The sequence below is a fragment of the Narcine bancroftii genome, chromosome 11, assembly GCF_036971445.1.
Source record: "Narcine bancroftii isolate sNarBan1 chromosome 11, sNarBan1.hap1, whole genome shotgun sequence".
NCBI classification, from domain to species: Eukaryota; Metazoa; Chordata; class Chondrichthyes; order Torpediniformes; family Narcinidae; genus Narcine; species Narcine bancroftii.
In genome coordinates, this window is record NC_091479.1 from 94,618,017 (window position 1) to 94,632,629 (window position 14,613).

General features: G+C 37.3%; 1 protein-coding gene across 3 annotated transcripts in view; it reads left to right on the top strand.

Moving 5' to 3' along the window:
* ptprb (protein tyrosine phosphatase receptor type b) overlaps positions 1-14,613 on the top strand; it is a 96,484-nt gene that overhangs the window by 65,029 nt on the left and 16,842 nt on the right. For all 3 annotated transcript variants that reach the window (XM_069904072.1, XM_069904073.1, XM_069904074.1), the window contains 4 exons: positions 2,517-2,783; positions 7,542-7,826; positions 10,445-10,723; positions 12,357-12,506. In XM_069904072.1, coding sequence (XP_069760173.1) covers positions 2,517-2,783; positions 7,542-7,826; positions 10,445-10,723; positions 12,357-12,506 — 981 coding nt within the window. The remainder of the gene's footprint in view (positions 1-2,516; positions 2,784-7,541; positions 7,827-10,444; positions 10,724-12,356; positions 12,507-14,613) is intronic.

Below are 14,613 nucleotides of genomic sequence, written 5' to 3' on the forward strand. Positions count from 1 at the left end.
TTAGGCCTTTGGCCCGTTAATTCCTGGACCACTTTCAAGTCGGCACCTATTTCCTAGGACAGGATCACCAAATAACAGAGGACATATGCACAAAGTTAAGGGAGGGAAGTTTTTTTTTACACAGAGAGTTTTGGGTGCCTGGAATGCCTTGCTAGGGAGGATGGTGGAAGCTGAAACATTGAGGGTATTTAAGAGACTCTTAGACACATGGATGAAAGGAAAATAGAGGGTTATGGGTTAGGGAGGATTTAGCAACTTTTTTCAGGAAGGAATATATGGGTCGGCATGACGAGGGCAGAAAGGCCTGTACTGCTGAAAATGATATAATGCAATCTCTCTGATTTAAGTATTCTATGTTGGAGCATTGTTTGTTGAATTCCAATATTCATATTCAGATATTAAATTCTGAACTTCCTCTGCCATTCGACAACATGGATGATCTTGCATCTCTTCACCACTTGTGTACTCTTTCTCCTGAGTCACGACAGCCCCCACTGATAGAGAATTTCTTGCTTTAGTCCAAGATGGTCCACTCCTTGTTTTGAGAGTATGACCAGCCACCCCCAACCACTGTACGTCTAGATTCCAGCGCCAGGGGAAAACCTTATCTTGCATCCAATCCTTCAATCCCACAAATTTTAAATGTTTCAAAATTTAAAGGTCTGACAGACAAGTAGATGCAGTGAGTCTGTGCCCCCTGATGAGGGAGTCCAGAGCCAGGGGATCTGATCTCAGAATTTGTCACCCACTTGGAACTGGGATGACAAATACTTCTTGGAATTCTCTCCCCATAATTTTTTTTTCTGATTGTTATAGTTCAAGACTATTGCAATATTGAGGATTATAATGAACACTCAACCACTAGCATCAATAGGTTGTAGAATTGAAAGGAGGAGTTAGGTCATATATCTTACTGTTATAATTTCTTGTCCTGACATGTCATCAGACCATGACATACATAGACGTATTTGCCTTTCAGTTAAATCCCCCCCCCCCTAAATATTCTTTCTTAAAACATATTGGTCTATATCCTGAAATGTTCAGTTCTCCTGGTCTTTATGGCGAGTTACAAATCTGTGCAAGAGATCGCGCTCTGCTTTTATCCCCATCTCATCTTTAAGGTGATGAGCGTTTGCTTCTAGATTTATCACCAGAGGAAAGAATCCATCTGTCACCATCCTTTCAAGCACAGTTAGATCACCCTTGGAACTTGTGGGCTCAGGCAAATATATATCAAACTTCTCCCAGTAAACTAACATTTTAAACACTAGAATTAATCATTGACTCTTTTATCTTGAGGTGAGCTGACCAAAGATGAATCCAGGCAACAACAAATGCTTGGTAGATTAGTATCTTTGTTCCTTTGTTTCCTGGATTCCTGAAATAAAGGAACAAAAATTCATTCACTGTTTTGATTACTCCTTGAACCTACGCATTAGATTTTACTGCTATACAGTAAAAACCCCTGGTATCCAGAATTCAAGCAACTTGCAGCTTCAAGAAACTGGAAAAAAAATCAAAGGAAAATAAATTTTAAAAATTAAAATGAATGGGAATAAAATAATGGTAAAAAAATGTGTTTAAAATCTTTCGTAGATGTTCTCTGAAGTAACATATAAGCCTTTGGTGAAGATGGGAGCAAATACTCAGCCAGTAGAGAGCCTTAGTCGTGCTTTGCTCATAGCAGCTGTTTGAATAAAGTTGTGTGAAACAGCAATGGTGTCGCCCAGGATGTAGAGCTGGTTGATGCCACTCACCGTTGGGGTGACTCTCTTAAATTGTCTCCTTATCCCTGCTTAGAAAAAGTCACTTTAATCAGAGACTTTATCTGTAAACTTGAGTGTTATTGTTCATCTCTTGGGTGGCTCCATGGAAGGGGAAGAACCTGCAGATCCCGTGACGGTGAAATGTTTTCAAAAATGTGAGTGAAAATAAAGTAAAATGCTTTCAGCTTTATATATTCATGCAAGTTAATTTTTGTTCAGTGTAAGTACAGTATTGTATTGTTGTCTTTTGTTTTTCAAACTGTTTATACTGAAGCAGGTGTATTAGATGCTTATCCGGCATCTACCACTCCCCATAGGTGCCAGATACCAAGAGTTTTACTGTACCTGAATCTTCTTCACCCAGCTGGGACATAATTAACCAAATGCTCCCTTCTGTGTTGTAAATTTCTGATTCTGTGACAAAGTGCTCAGAAACTCCACGTTTCTTAGCCGCACCTTCCCCCCCCCCCACTCCCCCGCCCCACCAATTAATAAATTACCCTGACTTTCAATCTCGAGGGAAAGAGATCACATTTTTTAAATACAGAAGTCTCCCACTCATTCAAATATATTTTTTAATTTCTCTATCCTACATTTTATTGGGTCTCATAATTTAGCGTGCATTTCAGAGTTGTACGTGCAATTTTGATGTTCTCGCTTAGATGATGAAATATTTGGTAAGATCTTTATGCTGCTTGGTTTTCATTCTTCAAAGTATTAAATCACCCAGACCTAATTTTCTCTGCTTAGTTCCAGCTCGGGTGACCAATCTGCAGTGGATGAACATTAACCAGACAGAGAGCCTGTTGTTCACATGGACCCCAGCTGTGGGAGTGTTTGATTCCTACAACGTATCACTTTATAATCCTAATGGTACATTGCAGAGCAATAAGATTGAGAAGAAAGACTTGACGGAATGTTATTTTCAGGACTTGATTCCAGGCAGAATTTATCGCATCGTATTAGCCACGCAGAGTGGCGACTTGAGCAATAGAGCTGATGAAAAAGGCAGAACAGGTAAAGACTGATTAGTATTTTCACTTTTAATATTTAGATAAGTTTTACATTCTTAATAATAAATGGTCATTCATGTCATACTGTATGTTTTGTGTTTAAAATATATAAAAATCCAGCAGAATGCTCCTCATGTAGGCTAATTTCTTTACTCAATGTGGACACTAAAATTCTTGGTTTGTAGGCTTTAAACTATTTTACCACTTATGATTAGGCTAGATTTTTTAAAAATTGGTGCTTCCATATCAATATACACTGTTCATTAAATATTACATACTCTCCTTCTAAGGAGGTTTCGGAATGTGTGATACCTCTGGATGTGGAGAAGACTTTTGATCTGGTAGAATGGTATTATTTATTTACGACATTAGAATCATTTAATTCTGGGGCTGGGTTTATTCAATGGATTGTTACTATATTTATTCTCTTCTGCCTGTGTTCTGACTAATTTTCAGATTTCTAAACCATTTAGACAAAGATGCCCTCTAAGACCATTGCTTTTGAACCCTTAGCTTTTGTTTCTCAAGAATCTTTAAGGAAGGACACAGCCACAAAGATTTCCTTTATTCTAATGATTTATTGCTCTATATTTCTAATCTACAGTCCTTCTTTCTTTAATTTCTCATCTCAGTCAATTTTCAGGATATGTTAAATCTTCATAAGAGTGAACTTTTTGCTTTGAATAATTTGGCACTGATAAATACTAACCTTCCTTTTTAAAAATGTAAGAAATCAATTTACCTATTAGGTGTTACAATTACTAAAAGCCATACAAACTTAATCAGAGAAAATTTTCTCACCTTAATCAAACATGTGAAAGGGGCACTATCAAAATGGTCACCCCTTTCTTTATCACTGGTTTGTCGAATCAACTCTATTAAAATGAATATATTACCTGAATGTTTATACCTTTTTCAGTCTTGCCTGTTTTTCAGTAAGTCTTTTTTGATTCCCTTGACTAAATAAACATCCTCACCTAAATAAAGTCTATTTACAAAAACTTACAAAGAATGGAGGTTTAGGTTTGCTATAATTTAGGTTTTGTTATTGGGCAGTCAATATACAAAATCTTATGTTAACTGTGAAGTTTGTCTAATATGGGTCTCTTTGGAATCTAATTCTGTTACAAAATTTTCTCTAATTTCTCTTCTTGGATCTTCACTTCCTATACCTTTAAATAAATTAATAATCCAGCAGTTAAACATACTTTGAGGATTTGGATACAATTTAGAAAATATTTTGGTTTAATGAGATTTTCTCTTTCTAGTCCAATTTTTTTTCTAATTATTTCTTTAAACTCTCCATGATTTATGTAACTTATCAATAATGGTATACATTTGGCATTAAAATTTTAAAGATTTATTTGTTGAGAGGAGTCTCACTTCCTTTGAACAATTTTCAGTTAAATACGGTCTACCAAATACTCTTTTTGTTTTCTACAGAATAGATTTTTTATGATCTCATTTACATACATTTCCTAAGAGGACAGATAAGAATTTATTTGTTGTAATTTTTAATTTACAACCTTTCTATAAAGGTTCAATATCTAACATTGATGACATATTGTTGGAAATAAGAGAGGCTCCCTCAAATAAAAAATAAAAAAGCCTGGAAACAGGACCTACCGCTTATAATTTCTAAAGAAACTTGGAATGTAATTTACAAATTGGTTATACCTCTTCTTTATGTGCCCACCACTCTCTCCTACAATTTAAAGTAGTCCATAGGGCTCCCATGTCCAAAGTCAAACTATCTCATTTTTATGCAGATATATCTCCTTGTTTTGATAAATGCAACAATGGAGATGCTTCATTAATTCATATGTTATGAATATATCAGAGTCTTGAGAAATATTGGAATGAAGTATTTCAAACTTTCACTGCACTTTTTAAGTTCATTTTAAACCTTTCCCTTAACTGCTTTATTTGGTATTGTTGGAGAGAATGACATAACTTTAACGCATCTTAGCTGCATGTATCAGCTTTTATTTCTCTTATGGCTAAGTGTTTCTCAGTTGGAGGGATGTCACCCCATCTAATCATGCTCACTGGCTATGTGACGTCATGTCATGTTTAAATTTAGAGAAGATTAGATGCTCAATTCCCGATTTGAATACAAATTTTCCAACTGTGGAGACCCTTTTTGAATTTTTTTTTAATCTTTGATTTTTATGAAGGTAGAACTGATGACTAATGAAGTAATTTATCACTGATAAGAATTCTCTCTTTTGGTCAAACAGCTTCTTTCTTGATAGTGGGTTTAGATTTTCCTTTTTTATAATAAACTATCAATATGGTATAATCTGTTTGATTAAAATGTGGGGTGCCTTGGATTTAAAAAAAACATATGATGTATGCAAACACCAAGTTAGAAAAAGCCAGAGGCATTTGACTATCTATAGATATCCATTTGATTTCAGTCATTTTTCACGAACAATGTAAGTTTTGTTTAGCCCCCACACTTCCATTATGGACCATAGATTCCCCCTCAGAGGCAGCATTTATTACAGTCCCATTTCACTGACTTGAATATTCAATAAACGAAATGAGCTTATTTAATACTGTTTTTTTCTGAATAAGTGAGTGAAAACACTTTTTTGTGAACGTTTGATACCATTAATCCAGTGGTTCTCAAACTTTTTTTACACTCACATACCACCTTAATTAATCTGTGACTAACCACAGAGCACCAATGGTAGATAATTTAAAGGATCCAGGGTGAAATGTGAGGGAGAAAATATTTTGCATGTGAATGATCGTACTAGGAATTCATGGCCTATAAGGATGGGAGGTACAGAATCAATCAGGCAATGAAATGAAATGGGTATTAGACAGGCACCTGAGGGAAAATGAGGGTATGGAAAGAGAGTGCTGAAATGAAACTGCATCAATGATTCCTTAAGGAACTGGCAGGGATTCAATGAGCTGAGTGATCCCCATCTGTGCTGTGACAACTGCAATTTTGGAACACATTGCAGAAAAACAAAGCTTTAAAGTTCATAAGGAAGTGGTTATTTTCTTTTAAATTCAGGAATCAAAAAGCAAATGTAACAGCCTCTCATACATGTGTAACCACAACTTTGTAAGAGAATTGGCACATTGTCTGGAAAATGAGAAATAGATCACTGCATTCATAAAGTAAACTCATGAAGAAGCCGTTGAAACTTTGTAGAGATCATGCAGACATTGCAAAACAGATCTTGACTGTGCTTATTAACGTGGTCACAATGGAAGTTAAATGTAACCCTTAAAATAAATGAATGTAGAAATGTGATTTGTAATTCTTTTGCTAACTTTGCAAGCAAAACCTTTGCTTTTGTGCTTGGAAAATACATAGAGCCTAATCCCCAAATTTCGCATCCTTTTTGATACAAGTTGCATTAAGCAGTTTTGATATGCTTCTTCACAGACAGAAATTAACTTAATGAAGGTAGAATAACATTACAAAACCACTTCAACTTTAATTATGAATCCTTTGGATTGCAGTCATTATTTATGTACTTACTGATCATGATGCTGTCTTTCCGGCGAGCTGTCTTCTTGGAACTGAACGTCATAATGACTAAACGTTGTCCTGTTGGCAGCACTGTAGGGCAAAATAAATGTATCAAGGCCATGTATTCTGCCTCTGACATTCATTCAATTAAAGTTATTGATACGATTTTCAGAGAGAGATTTCAATGAAGTGATATACAAGAGTCATAATCCTTTCAATATGGACAAATCTTTGGTGCTAAGTTAGAACTACCTGAACAAAATGGGTCAAAAGTTTCTGAAATAAAACCACCAGTGATGAATTATCAGATGAATTAATTGCAATCTAATGTTCTGGGAGTAAGATATCAGAACCATCCTCACCCGAGAAAAATAGCATTAATCGTTTTTTTAAAAAATTGGTGATTATCCCAAACATCTGAGGTTTTTGCTAACTTTCCACAAATATTGCTGTGGAGGTCTCTGAGAAATTCACCTGTTGATGTGCATTTATCACATCTCACTGAATAAAATGCAGCAACTCACTGACATCTTACCAGTGCTTGCCTTCACCCTTTCCATCGCTCCACCTCCTTTCTCACTCCAGCAGCTTCCTCAGCAACAGTTTGATTTTTCGGTTTGCCTAATATTTTGGCTTGTACTGAATTTGCGGCCAGGTGTCCTTTGGAAAATCGAACAGGCACTCACTCTTCCTCCATCCAATATTTCAAATGCGTCAGTCATTCTGATGATCGCCCATGTCATTTTAACTCTGCTTCTCCTGATCCTAAACTGTGCCCACTCAAACTTTGACAAAACTCAGAGCGACTAAGCTATTCTGCTCATGGAGTGATGGCCTCTGGGGTTTCTACGGTAGTGTGTAAATCCCAGGTATTGTTCTAGGCAAACAGCATCGTTGAAATGCTCATAAATATAATCCTAACAGGAAGAAGTTGGAGAGGAGAATGTAAATATTTACTAAAAGTTTATTCTTTACATATTCAATAAAATCCCTGTTATCCAGAATTCAAGCAACTGGCAAAATTATCACGAAAAATTAATCAGTAGAAATACAAAAGTTTCAAATTAGCATCCCGAGAGATCAGTTCGCCAAACATCCAACACGCAATATGAAGCAACCAGAAAATTCACTTATCTAACATCTACTAATTACCGTAGGTGCCAGATACTGGGGGTTTTATTGAACACTAAAAGCAATGAAAAAGTTGAAATAATTTGCTTATTATTTTGGTATTACCTTCATTAATAATTTTTCATTCTCCCAAAGCCCCTAAGCCTCCAGGATCAGTATCTTTTGCTGACGTTACAAACACTTCACTTGTCATAACATGGCTTGGTCCCCCTGACTGGACTGATTATGATGACTTTGAGCTGCAGTGGACTCCAAAGGATGCCAGAGTTGTTGTTGTTAATCCCTACAACACGGTTAAATCAAAAGGGCGCATCATACAGAAACTCTATCCTGGGCGCCTCTATTCCTTTGAAGTGCGGACTGTAAGTGGAAAGCCACTGAAATCCTTCAGTGAGCCCATTCTAGCTCGTATAAGAACAAGTAAGTGATAACTTCATTTTGTCACTGTCGAGATTAAACATTGACCATTCAAAGCCATTACCTTGATGTTGAGAAGAATGTATTTTACAATTGGATGCTAGAAAAATAGAGGGTTATGTTTGAGGTGTGGGGAAAAATTAGATTGTTGTGGAGGTGGTTTACATAGGTTGGCACCACAGTGTTAGCTGTGATGTTCTATGTAAATGTATTGGAATAGACTGAAGCAATGCCAGTTTGTACTACCATACCCAACAGGGCAGATATGTCGTGGGTTCATTCTTGGTGCAATGATGAGGGATGCCCTTCTGTCCTAAAGACAGCTCACAGAAAGGAGTTAGCCCCTCTGTACTGAGAAGGACAAAGTAATCCATTGGGATTATCACTCTGTACTTCCACTTGCTGGAAAGATCATCTTTTTTTTTGACTGTTGAGGTTAGCTCATCTGCAACATTATTCTCCGTTGTACAAGATGACATGAAAGTGATTTATGATAAGGTGATGGCAGGAGGAACCACTTTTGGCAGTATTACCAACAAAATCAGCAATTTGTACTTGACTGCCGAGTAGGCTACAATGTCTTCTCTCGGTAAATAATTAAAAGGCTGTTTACCTCCAGAACAATAATGTGTGAACCAATTTTGTTCCCAGCACAGTAATCAGAGTATAGATTCAATTAATATTTTTAATACTTGGATCTTTATTTTTCTTTCTTACTGTATTTTTAACTATTGCTGCGTGAAAGAGTTTAAATTAAATCTGCACAGAGATAGGGTTGGTTGGATTAGTGAAAGCTGGATTAAAGATTTATGTATGGCTTTTGCAAATCAAGTAATCTCAATACGCTGAGGCTGAGTGTAAATTAAGATGGCATTTAAACCCTCTCCCTGTAAATTTAAATTCAAATCTCTTCTTCTGGCTATCCATAGGATGATGATGTTTGTGGGGTCTGATATGAGGATGGCCCACTCCTCAGCATGTGCATGAATGGATTTAGGTCAGTAGGGGTGCACAAGTCCAGACCCACCCACCAAATCTAGGCTGGAATGAAATTATGGTTTTTTTTTATGAACAATGAAAGTACAGAACAACTGAAATAAATATCACATCGTTTGAAACAACAGAGATCTATTGCAGTACATTGATTGCAAAGATCTTAGTCAGCAAACAATAATTAAGTTGGTCTTTTTACTTAAGGCATTTCAGATTTATTGTCAGAGTATGTAGATGACATCACATACAACCTTGAGAATTACCATTTACTCGTAGTGCAAAGGAAACTGTACTCAACTCACACATGTAAACAAATGTAAACAATCTGACTCTCTTCAATACCAAGAGAATAAAAAGCAATAAAGTTAGAGGCCCTGATTGAGTTTGTTGTTGAGGAGTCTGACAGTGGAGGGGGAGCAGCTAGCTGTGTGAGTCTTGTGGCACCTTTACCTCTTCCCTGATGGTAGCAGCGAGAACAGAGCGTGTTCTGGGTGAGGCAGGTTCTTAATGATTGATGCGACTCTGTCTGTACGTGTTCTCGATGGTGGGGAGGGTTTTTCCTACCATGTCTTGGGCAGTGTCCACTATCTTTTGCAGGGCTTTATGCTCACAGGTATTGGTGTCCCCGTGATGCAGCCAGTCAGCACACCCTCCACCACACATCTGTAGAAATTTGCCAGGCATGTTCCTTAAGTGAAAAATATGCAGACACTAAATATTATCTACAGTAGCCAGAGAGGAAGATCTTTGTAGTGTTAGTGATCAGCTACACCCAACAGAATAGCTTTGAGAGATTATTATGCAATGTGCATTATGGAATTTGTTTTCTTCTAATATGTAGCTTTTTTGGCTCTTTATAACATGTAGTGTATAATGTACCAGTATATTTTTGTTTGCATCTGCAAAAGAAAAAGCTTTTCAGTTTGTTTTTAAATTAGTTACTGGGATTCATGTAATAACTCACTCTCTTGAGTTTATACAGACAGCTATTTAACCAGGAAGGCATAACAGTTTGGTGGCGTGGGGGGGCGGGGGGGAGGTATGTCCTATTTCCAGATAATAGACAAGCCAATGAGTTTTCAAACTGGTGGGGGAGGGAAATGGAGGGGGTAGGGAGTCAGAAAGGCTTAATAAACATTAGAATGAACAGCAATAATTATGGGGGGAGGGGAATATTAATGAAAAGGCAAATTTGAAAGATAATTGTGGGAGGAGGAGTGGTGGTAATGGGTCAGGAGTCATGGATATTTGGAAACGAGTTCAAATCGTTGGTTATCAAGGTGTTAAATGCGACTGAAAAGAAAGACGCATTTGGCAGGGCCACGATCTGGGTGGTAAATTTGTTTTTGGAGAGGCACAAGTGCCAGCACTTTATACTTTATGGCAAATATGCACAAATAGCCATCACCTCGTATATTAGATTATTTTAAACATTTAATTTGGAGCATGACACGTCCACCCTTGCAACATCCATGTTGCTGAAACTTTCTATTGCATTCAAATGACAAGGTTACATAAAAGCTTTTTGTTCTGCAGATTATATTCCAGCTTTTAAAAGATATTGCTCATGTACGTGCTTTAGATTTTAGACTGTTGCAAAAATTTCTGAGTAACTTGGAATATTGCAGAGCCTGACAAGATACAACATATCCGATGTCGGCCTCAGAACTCCACTGCAGTCTCCTGCTCTTGGATGCACCCTGACTCCGATTACAATGGCTATGATGTTGAATGCTATCACCATGACAAAAAGGAATTGGTGTATTCGCGACGAATTGGAAAGGGATTGGTCCAATATATCATAAATGATCTAGAGCCAGACAAAAAATATTTAGTGGCTATAAAGGTCATCTCAGATGACATGACCAGCGATGCTGTTGAGGACAACGTTATCACCATGATTGATAGTGAGTATTCATAGTCCAATATTTTAAGGCCTTTGTGAGAGTCATTGGCTTGTCTGAAATGTACTTTAAGTTTGGAAGCAGTTTAAAGAGTAAAGCAAGATGCCGTGTGGGTGCCCTGTGCATGAGTAGTTGAAAATTAGTACTAGAATTGAGTACTGGGTGGCACAGTTAGCATAGCAGTCACGGCAATGCTATTACCGTACCGGTGACCTGGGTTCGAATCTGGTGCTGAGTGTAAGGTGTTTGTATGTTCTCCCCGGTTTTCCCCGGATATTTCAGTTTCCTCCCACCCCCTGAAAACTTAAGGGGTTATAGGTTAATTAGGGTGTAATTGGGCGGCACTGATCTAAATGGGCGGAATAAATTTTAAATTTTCACTGTCCACCAAGCCACTCATCAGGAATCATTGCTAATTAGATCAATGAAAGGATTAATTTAATAAAATCATTGCACAATATTAGAAAAATGAAGACAAAAACACTTGTGAATGGATGAAAATTGTGAAGTGACTCTTTCCTGAAAAAGAATAACTAAAAAGGATATTTGGGAGCCATTATTTGGAAGAGGCCCTTTAAAAAACTAATGCGAATGGCTACTTTAAGTATCATCTAAAATCTCTTTATTGATGTGATAAACTATACAATCTCCTGTCAATTATTAATTGCAGAGGGAAAATATCAGCAGCCATTATACCACGTTAAGTATTCCCTAGGCCATCGTTGCTCTGCGATTAATAAGGGATTGCTTAAGGTGGGATGTGGGTGGAAAGAAAATGTTTGAAAACCAGTGTTTTAATCGTACCTAATTGACTCGTTGTGTGCACGTTGTCGTAACTCCAAAGGAAATGGGCCAATGACAATTTTTCTCAAGCAAAATATTTTAGTATCAATTGGGTCTTGAGCAGTGATTCTCAACTTTCCCTTCACATCCCACCTTAAATAATCTCTTACTAATCACAGAGCACCGATGGCACAGGGCTGACAGTGGAATGAAAAAGGTTGAGAACCACTGCACTACAATCTTCCCCAGAGCTATTGGGGATGGTCCCTAATTATCGGCCTGACCAGAGACAAAACATCCTAAAGATGAAATGTGTTTAAATGGCAACATTTCAAAATGCTTGGTCTTTTATTGTTTGTGTTTGTGTTTCTTCCTTTGAAGATTTTTTTTGTTGTAGCAATGGAATAGAATTTCAGTTTCTTAACCACGCCTTTCATTTCATTCTATCCATCATGGAATCCGCAGGCAATAGGAAGAGGGGTTAACGTTTGACAATATTGTTCCTTTGTTGTTTTCACTCTCAACAGCTGCAAGGGCCACAATATAAAAGAAAACTTTTGGAAACTGGCCCCAGCTTTAAGCAGTTTGACTCACAAATCTTTCATCGTCTGCTACATTCACATGAAATGCTTCACAATGTTTGCTTCATCTGCTTCAAAATAAATACTGGTTCAAAAATTAATTGTCTCTTCTAGGAATTTTGTCCTTTTGCTTTTCTCACCATCAATAGTCTTTGATAGTTATCCTGTAGAATAACGCATTGCAAATCAACCGGAGCATTGGAGCTATTATAGTACCTCCAGAGAATTTGTAACTGCATTTGTAACGTTGACCATGTCTATTTTTCCCTCAGGTCCACCTCCTCCACCCTCACATATCCGAGTTGATGAAAAAGCAGTCATCATTACCAAGTCCACCATATATTTCAATTTTAATTGCAGTTGGTTCAGCGATGTCAACGGCGCCATCAAGTACTTCACTGTGATAGTGTATGAATCAGAAAGTAAGTATCTACTGTTGGGCCTTACATGGTTAACTCATACCAAAGAACATTTTTTGAATACTTTATTTTTGACTTTTAAAGACTGATTCAAACAACAAACCTTCTTTCAACACATACAGAGTCCTTTATCCCCCCCATCCCTCCCCTGCACCCCAATACAACCAAGAATAAAGTTATATAAATTATACAAATACACAAAACACAAATGCCGTTGAGGTCAACGACCCTTGCGAAAAACTAAAGAAAAACTGAAAAAAAAAACATATAAGGGGTAAGGGACAAAAAAAAACAGGAGCATGTCATCTGCACCACGTCCCACTTCTTTGATCCCAATTGTTTCCCTGCTGAGTTGGATTGTTTCATATCCTTTATTCTGAAAGGATGATATTATATCTGTGCACCAATGTGTTCCAGATACGGTTGCCACACTCTAATGAATCTCATACTTCCTCCTTAAATTGTACTTGACTTTCTCCAGGGGAATACAACTCTACATTTCCATATTCCGTCGTGTAATATTTAGTTGGGAGTTGGACTTCCACGTGACTGCTACGCATTTCCTGGCTACCACCAAGACGACCTTCAAAAACTGAATTTGGTACTTGGACAGTTTAAAACCCACGCCCATAATGTTTCCCAGAAGGTACAATTCCTGATCCTGTGGAAAATCCACCTTTGTAATTTTTTTCAGAAAGTCCCTAGGTCTTCTCAGAAGGATCTCACCTTTGTACAAAACCAGTCCAATCGTGACCTCCGGTGCTCTGTGTGTGGCATTTGCATGTTGTCACTGTGGCGGCCTTTAAGGTATCTCTGAGTGCTTTATTTTCCTCACAAATCCCAAAGAAAGTAAGTGTTGTGGTGAGTGGTAGAGTCTGGCCAAATTTGATGGGATGTGTGGAGAATAAAATGGTATCAGTGTTTGATGCCACATATCTGGTGGGATGAAGGGCCCGCTTTGTGATTGTTTGTCTCCAACTCTTCATGTAGCCAGCTGCAAAATGTTCATGTCCTTTTACTTGTGCAATGGGGTTTGTCATCATCTCCATGCAACCAGCACCTCCCCACAACAGTAAGAGTGGAGAAATCTGCCTGATTTGTCTCCGAATTCCATTACTGCATTGGCTACCACAAATGAGAAACCACATAGATAAGTGGCACCTTCACAACTGGTTTTGATTTATTCTCTCTTTTGTTTCAACATTTTTTAATTCTTCCTCATCTGTCTCCAGCTCCATATATTTCTAGTGACTTGACATGAAATGAAAATAAGGAAGCAATATTGGGTGAGATAACAACAAGAAGTGTAAAATCAGGGCAAAAACACTACATTTTGTTACAATTTTCCTTGGAATTCTTCTGGTACATATCTTAATATTTGCTCCTCTTCTGGCCAGTCTGTTAGTTAATACCTTGTAATGTTATCTGAAACCTCCATCTCGTTCATTCTGCTTTCCTTTTTGATTTCTTGGGTCAAGAAATAATACAAGCATTTTGGCCAGTCCTGTTCCTTCATTATTTTTAGAATATTGTAAAATTGAACTTTAATGATTAGTCATTTCTTTGAACATTCTAAAACTCAACAGACCCTTTTTCAAACCTGAAAGGGCATTTTTCGTATGGTTTTCGTAATCTATGTGTAATAAATTATTAAAATTAAAATACATTATTTTAAAACTCTCTTCATTTTGCCAATTACTCAGTGTAAATATCAATTAGAAAAGTAAACATTCAAGATTTAGTGGCTGTGGTACCACATTGGTTTTTAAGGGTGGTGAACTGTGTCCATAAGCATAACCATTACACTATTATTGAAATGAGAACAGACTTGCCTCAAGACCTCTGTACTCAGAAACAATTACTTCAAATTGCAGATACTTTTGAATATACAGCTCAGAAACCAACCATTCAATATAACTCGTCTATAATGGGTGTATGCTCCACTCAAACCTCTTCCAATCTTTTCTCAATGAAGTGATCTGCGGAATATTTTAAAACAGAAAAAAGTGCTGGAAGCACTTCCCAGTTTGGGAAATTCCCGCAGAAAGAAAGGTCTTTGACCCTGTGTTGAAAGGCCTCTGATCTGAGACATTCAATCTGTTTCTCTTTC